Source organism: Mya arenaria, chromosome 2, assembly GCF_026914265.1.
Source record: "Mya arenaria isolate MELC-2E11 chromosome 2, ASM2691426v1".
NCBI lineage: Eukaryota > Metazoa > Mollusca > Bivalvia > Myida > Myidae > Mya > Mya arenaria.
In genome coordinates, this window is record NC_069123.1 from 70,731,897 (window position 1) to 70,740,390 (window position 8,494).

The 8,494-nt window shown below is 35.4% G+C and overlaps 1 protein-coding gene across 1 annotated transcript; it reads right to left on the reverse strand.

Moving 5' to 3' along the window:
• Positions 1–1,786: 1,786 nt before the first annotated feature.
• On the reverse strand, positions 1,787–5,890 carry LOC128220273 (beta-1,3-galactosyltransferase 1-like). Its single transcript, XM_052928610.1, has 2 exons — positions 5,700–5,890; positions 1,787–4,388 (listed from the first exon to the last, which is right to left on the reverse strand). Exon 2 carries the CDS (start codon positions 4,374–4,376, stop codon positions 3,069–3,071), a length of 1,308 nt encoding a protein of 435 aa, XP_052784570.1. The 5' UTR covers positions 4,377–4,388; positions 5,700–5,890; the 3' UTR covers positions 1,787–3,068.
• Positions 5,891–8,494: the final 2,604 nt, after the last annotated feature.

An 8,494-nucleotide genomic window follows, 5' to 3' on the forward strand; every position in this document is an offset into this window, starting at 1 on the left:
ATTTAAGTGAACATACAGAGAGAGCGTAGAAACAGAGCAATTTAAGTGACATACAGAGAGAGCGTAGAAACAGAGCAATTTAAGCGAACATACAGAGAGAGTGTAGAAACAAAACAATATAAGTATCGTACACAAAGAGAGAGAGAGAGTGTGTAGAAACAAAACAATATAAGTGATCGTACACAAAGAAAGAGAGAGAGTGGGTAGAAACAAAACAATATAAGTGATCGTACACAAAGAGAGAGAGAGAGAGAGAGAGAGAGAGAGAGAGAGAGAGAGAGAGAGAGAGAGAGTGGGTAGAAACAAAACAATATAGTGATCGTACACAAAGAGAGAGAGAGAGTGTGGGTAAAAAGAAAAAAAAATATAAGTGATCGTACACAAAGAGAGAGAGAGAGAGAGAGGGTAGAAACAAAACAATATAAGTGATCGTACACAAAGAGAGAGAGTGTGGGTAGAAACAAAACAATATAAGAGATCGTACACAAAGAGAGAGAGAGAGTGTAGAAACAAAACAATATAAGTGATCGTACACAAAGAGAGAGAGAGTGGGTAGAAACAAAACAATATAAGTGATCGTACACAAAGAGAGAGAGTGTGTAGAAACAAAACAATATAAGCGAACATGCAGATCGAGTGTAGAAACAGAACAACATAAGCGATCGTACTGAGAGAGGGAGAGTGTAGAACAAAACAATATAATCGAACATACAGAGAGAGTGTAGAAACAAAACAATATAAGCGATCATACAGAGAACGTGTAGAAATAGAACAGCTTTATCTTATAAATAAAGGCATATAGTTTATTCAAGATATTTAACAACACATATACACAGATTTTTCTATACATATACATGTATCTAAATAACAACATTGCATCTGATACTACTATAATGACCCTTACTTTACAGGCAACGGTCAAATGTTGTGTTATTAATTATTAGAAACAAACATCAAGGAGCGATGCTCTGCTGCGTCAGTAGTTTTTGCTATATGTACCACGTGATACACTTACATGTTTGAGTTCGAGGTAGCCAGCTGTATTTTCTGTAGATCGTCAAAACCGGACTCTAACTTATTTGGTGTTTGATGGTGCATTCGTCAGAATCGATCTACGTTAAATTAATGAGCAGAAACATGACAAATCCTCGATTGTCATTGACCTACTAAAAAAGCAAACTCCAGTTGTGATTTGTATATGATATAGCAAGAGAAGTGAAGCAGCGTGGAAACGAGACGTCAGTTCGGAATATGTTTCAATGTTGTACCATGTAGGGTTACGTGATCAAAATGGACCAGCCCACATTATAATTGTAAAATAAAATATGTTTGATAAAATACAACCTTTATGAACAAACAATTGTATAAACTGATTAAAGAAAAAGAAACATCAAAACGGGTTTTGTGTCCCTTTTCGTGGAATTTTGGCCGAATTTACAAGTGGTTGAAATGAGTTAACGAGTTTTCCCAGTATGGTGACCTATATGGTTGTTGATGTAGGTGTCCCCATCATATGTGGGAAATTGTTTAATAATGTATTCCGATGAAAAAATATTCTCCGGCTGAGAAACTTTATTCTCCGGTCGGAGAAATGTTCCGGACGGAAATATTTTAGCTTAACTATATGGCACTTCTGTTGTTTTTCTAAATTAGCTTTGCTCATGTAAAGCTCATATAAAATAATACTGTACATGTTATGTTTTGTTGCGCTGTAATAGATATAACATTGATAATCAATATTTAAAGAAATGATAAGTTAAACTGTCATGCTAGAGCTTGGTTTATACATATTTATTTCATAAACATAATTACAAGTGACAACATATATTACATTCTAAATATTCAAGAATTTGGTCGGAAGCTAAAAGCTTATACAGCTCATCTTCCTCAATATAGAACTTCTGTCTTTAACTGAATTATCTTAAGAGTCTCTTAAGGTTAAAACAAATGTAAGTAGTTTTGATGCATTTGTCAGAATCGATAAACGTACAATTAATGAGCAGAAAATTTGAAAAATCCTCCATTGTCATTGACCAACACGAAAAAATGCAAACAAACTGGGACCAGCAAAACGGCATTGATAGACATGACATTACAATTTTGTCCCCCGACGTTTAGAAAATATAAGGTAAGCGATGTTTGCATCGAGGGACCTCGTTTGTTAACAATTCGAAATCATGTATTGTTATGTTGTTATGGGTTAATAAAACATACGTCTCTCGTCAATGAAGCACATTGTCCTGCCATCTTTACTGTCAGAATAATAATGGCGGTATTTTAACAAATCCATAATGTAATGTCAACTATTATAACAGAGTGTACGCCTTGTCGCAGAAACAGCTAAATACGATATTGAATAACATTTCCTGTGCAGTGGAACTTTGACCTTGTAACTGGATATTCTTAAAGCAATATGTAAGAACGTGGCCAGTTATTTGAAAAGATGTATAATGGTTTTTCAATATTTGATAATTAAGACACACTCTGTAGCTAACTATTTAACCATATATCGATCGTTTAAAGAGCTTCTTAGACATTTATAATTAAATGCACGTTGTCAATCAATATAAGTACCCACAGGTGCAAGTCATGTGACATGCTGAGTTAAAAGTATAACAATGTTTAAATACACGTAATATCTGGAAAATCAGACCCTTGGAGGTGACGTAAAGAAAATCCCTACAATAATGAGGATTTTGAAAAACAAAAGCTGAGATTCACACCGACTTCCACACAACAACAGTATACGTATTACTCACTTTCATTTGATGACAGTATTAATTTCTACAGAGATGTGCGAAATGATATAAGTTTGAGCTATTTGTAATGCAACTGTGGATTAGGAATTTAAACTCATTCATTTAATAGTAATATATAACTTAAATGTTTCCTCGGTGCTCAAGACTAAAGCTCTGTTAAGAAACAGTTTATCTAACAACCTGTGGTGATTCTACAAGATGTGAATAGGAGAGGAAATGTTTTACATACGCACAATTGCACAGCACGGAATGCATTCGAATAAAACAATAATACATAAAACCTGAAATCTAAGATACATCATAAAAAAGCTAAAACTTATTTGTGGAATTATTTCCACAATAAAATTCAAACCAGTTACACGTTTTCCATAGTCTGCTCATGAGTAATGACGTGACCTTCGTCACAGATATCCTTCTTGATGAGGCGAATTCACATGGTATTGGCTGCTGGTCGTAGAAATAGGTAAAACCTGCGTGGTTTATTAAGTTAGTTTCCACCATTTTTGCAAGAATACCAGTCAAAAAAGCATCTTCTATGGGCATGTATGGTAGATATTCCGACACCATAAACATCCTCGGAATGAGGTTACCGGAAATTACGTAAGAATTACCGGAAGCGTATCTAGGATACTGGGGTAACGGAAATTCACTCCGTTTTACAGCCCACTTCCCAAGTCGTTTAACAGATGGCCTGTTGTTCACATGTCCGTGAATTGAACCTTTAATTTTTTGCGGGAAGCTTTTCAAATACTTCATTAGTAATGGAATGTTAACAAAAACGTCCTCGTCCGCTTTCAACATGTACTCTATCTCCGCACAAAATATTGAAACCCATTTTAAAGTCACTAACATTTTCCTGGTCAGGTTATAATAGGAATCAATGAAATCCGCCTGCACGACGTCACCGTATGCCCTGCTTTCATTCTTGATGAGTCTGTCGGTTTGAGTATTCCCATCTCTCCCAACCACAAACACAAGCTTGAATGAAACGTTCGCTAGTTTTAATTTGTTAGTAGGTTTTGCAAATCTTCCCATGGTTGTTCTTATAACTTGTCTCGGTTGAAAGTGTTTCGGCACAGAAGGCACTACCATTAATACATATGGTGACCCAGAATCGCAAAGTTGTCCGGACGTTATCAAATATTCATGCTCTATTGGGTTTACCTTTGTTTTGCGCATTGTATAGTATCGCCTTTCTGCAGCTTCATTGCGCATTAATATTATTTTAACAGGATCTTGGTTTCCGTTGAAAACGTTACTCTGCTGATTAGTGCGTTCTGGTCTTCTATAAATACTTCCGTTACTCTTGCGGATTTCCATGTGCATTACATTCACTTTCACGTTGTTATGTTTGCTAACTGTACTTGAAATGTTTGTTTCCGTTTTCGCTTCAAAACGGTTTCTATTTATGACGTTTACTTGTTCCTTTATTGAACCATCGTCGTCCTTCACTAAGACGGCTGCTGTCGTAATATTACGTCTCTTCCCGCCATCACGCATTGATGTTAGATAACCAGTCGTGTCCCTGAGCACGAAGAACGTGAGACTGGTGGTCCACATGGCCATAAGTAAAATGGCCACACGCGTGATCTTCTTCATGCTCGAGTTTCTCATCATGTCAGAGAGTAACTGAAAAAGTAAATTAATTAAGTGAAATTGCTTAATAAGTATGATGCATTGCTTTAAGAACACGTTCAGCACTCTACAAAATTGCATGTCGTTTGTATAAAACCCCGTAGTTTTATACAAACACATTTTAACCATTATCAACCGTGACAATTATGTTATTAGTGTCTGTTGCATTAGGTCTAAAACAAATATCAGAGTATAGGGCAACGGTCTCCAAAATGCGAGGTAGGGAAGGGGCAAAGTCGAATAAAACAGCAAAGCGAGCCATGCCATTTCGGGATATTGAGTATTTAATAATTAGTTGTTGCTTTTTATTTCAATTGCAATCAGCACAAATGGATTTCACTGTAAATAACAACTTCAAATCGGAAAATCGAATCTTTTTATCTAGGGTCGAAAATGCAAGTCTATCAGGTCCTAGCGGCATGGTTTGAAACCTGGCCTGGCCTGCAGACTCAGCATTTTGTATAGGGCTAGGCCGGGCAAGACTAGATTTTATACATATTGAATGTACAGGCTCGGAATATACTGGAACACAATGAAAGACCTTTATTTAGAAAATAAGCTGCATGTTTTATAGATTGATTTTTTTCTGTATTTTATTTAGACATCAATTTGATTTTTTTCTGTATTTTATTTAGACATCAATTTCGAAATGTAATTTTAATGCAATTTAAAAAAAACCCCCAGCGATCTGAACTTTTGTCATCAGTCTTATATCAATGTTTTACCGACATTAACGCAAAAAATGCCCCACTCGCAGGCAATTTAAAAAAAAAAGTTGTCAAATTGGTCAATCCGGCTGTGAGAGAGCAGCTTTAAACAGAGACTATATGAAATATTATGTTTCAGAGCCAATGTTTTTGCATTAAGTGTATAATAAGTTTTCTATTTACATGTTATTAAAGCTTTTTAATCTATTCAACATTTTGGAAACCTTTTGATGGATTTGAAACTATAACTGACTTGAAAGTTGATTATGTTACAGTACAGAATAATTTTTTAGAATCCATCAAAAAACTTTGTTGGAGAAATGACTGTTTCCTTAACCCTCCCACATTTGGGCATATGCTGATGGATAGTAAGATATATGTTGAATAAAATGTTATATACTATGAGAACACAGATATCATAATGTATATGCAGTCTTACATTTGCAGCCTGATAAGAGTTATCGCTGCTGAAGATGCTAGTATATGAGATTCCAAGGCATCCTCTACAAGTGTATGATAAACCAGGTGAATACCACCTTATCGAATGATTATTCCATTACTTAAACTTATCCACAACAAGATAAAATAATATTCTTACTGTATGTATGAAATCCTACGAAACACTGAATATAATAAACCATGAATTCCCTGAACTAAACATCTTTCCTCTGTGTTCGCGTGAAAACGAAAATGGCTGCTTTGTTTACATTCTGCCTGATGCTTATCAGCACTGATGTCATGTTTCCCGTTGAGGTGAGGGGTTGTATCAACGTTATCCGAGACATTAGCACCCTGGGAGCATAATTTCTGAAGCCCGTCCCACATGCACACCGGCACATTTTTCAGGCTTTGACATTTCAAGTGTCATTCGTGTATAATAATCCGAACAGGGATCAGATCTGGATTATTCGTTTGCAACAGTGAACCATAGTGTGAATGTGGTTTAATTATAAAATATGATTAAATGAGACAAGTGTGGAATAATTATGGGAAATATCTCTATCGCATACAACTTGTAATTACAAGCAACATTACCGCTCGTTGTAAACAAGCTTGTATTCCTGAATGTTTGTGTCCGGAAAAAATACTATATAATGTCATGACGTGTATCAATGAAATTGTGTTCAATATTTTTTTAAAACGTACGTCAGATACCTGTTAAACTCGGATATAAAAATATGCGACTTTCTTGAAAAATATTGATAATTAAGCCGGTTACTTTAATCTAAAATGCATATTCACTTCGAACATGAATAAAAAAGTTAATAAAATAACAGACATATCTATACTTACATCGAACAGCCCAGCATGTCCATCCGAATCACTGCATAGTGTATACTAGTTGAGTTAATTTACTGAAACCTTTGTATTTGAATACCGATTCCTTAGCGCACTAACACAAAGCCGCTGACTTATATATATTTTATATATATATATATATATATGCCACAGTACCAGATGGATATATATTACCAATTGGCCTCGCATCCGATATTGATAATTAACACCAAGGCAATTGACTCTTCTTTATCATGAATAATTTACAGTGGCAGGTTTTGCTCTATATCAGCGATTTTATAAGACGTATATATGCAAGATGGAAATGCTTATTGGACATGTTCAAGTATATTAACATAAGTCGAAACCTAAGATGCCATAAAACTTTTACTTAACTTTATAAGTCGAAAAAGGCCCAAATCTGTATTTATGATCATATAGAGTTATGTAACCTAATTGTGTGATGACCGTAAACATCTGTGCGAAGTATCCATTGAATGAAAAGGGTTTGAGACCAACTAGTTAAGTTAAAGAAGTGAAAACCACAAGTTGTTCTTCAACTTTTGCGGATATCACAAAGTTATGTTAACTAAAAAGCTGTACGTTTTAATAGATATAACTTAATTAAGCTCTGATATGTGCTTAGTAAACTCCATAACATCGAGGGGTTATAGTAATGTCAGAATTAAAGACCAAGTTTAAGCCTTCTGTAAGTTAGCCCCCCACCCCCTTAAAAATAAGTATATAAATAAAAATAAAAAATAAATTGAAGAATATTGGTGTAAAGTTAAAACTTCTGTGTATTGATGTTAGTCTTTATAGCCCCCTGCTGTATATCAGATCTCAGATCTGAGTGTCCTGCTGAACAGTACTGGAGGTTTTATTAAAGAAATGAGCAAAACATCTTACTAGGTTTACTTAGTTCACTTTTTAAAATAATATTGAAACTATTATTACAATGCTTTTGAATAGGAATAAGAATAATGTTATATATAATAGCTCATTTATATGTATAATATATAATTCATTCTATATATATATATACATATATATATCACTTACAAACATGAATGTGTCAATGAAAATTGATACTATGCTTTATCTAATCAAATGGTCTCCAAACGGAACTAGAAAACATGCTCCCTGTCCAATGGGACCAAATGCGTTCCAGGTACCGGATAGTGTTTCTCGCACGTAACACATTTACGTTCCAATGCAAACTTGCCAAGTCACTGCGGATTGAATAGTGTTTTCGAATTTCTATTTGTTTGTCTTGGAGAACATTCAGAACATTATTTAATGATTCCACAAAGTATGTGTCCATGTGGTGCACATACTTCCCTGGATGTCTGTACTGACGTCTGTGCTATGAATCGTTGATAAAGGAAGTACACTGCCTGTTAGCACTTGTCTGCTTGGCACGTAGTTTGTATGTGTATTTGTACAACGCGATTAATTCAAACCGTGTTCTTGGTTATTCTAATACTGTTGCTCAATGTTATCTCAACTTTTACGTAGCAAGAGTTCGTTCCACCGCACCTCCGCAACGAATAAGTATGTGAGTTTTCGCTGGTACCACTTTATCAGCCAGTAGAGGTGACTAGGTTTTGCCGTCTCTGCACTTGACTCCGATATATATCGTCTTCAGTTCTCTGGAAACTGACACGGACACACGCCAAGTGCCATTCTGATCAACCTAAGTCCTTTGGATTTCCATTACATACTGATCTATGCTCGGATTACGGTCGCGGCCATGACGTCGAACCTTAACCCGCTTTTCCTCTTACCGCGTGTAGAATATCTTGATGCCAATTAGTTCATGGCGCTGGGCTTAGGTGTCATCTTCACGCAGGACCATCTCATGTTTTAGAACTTCGTGTGATTTATATGAAATGCATACACTATCCGTATACTGTTGCGGTGTCTTGAATGCATGGCATCAGTGATAATATGTATTCCGTCTGTTAACTCGCAAGATAACACTTCAGTTTTCAGGGTATTTTCACAATTCACAGTTATTTCTGATGATATGTGGCCACTGTGAATGAATGAATGAATGAATGAATGAATGTAAATATTTGTATAGCGCATTATAAAACAAGTCTCTAAGCGCTG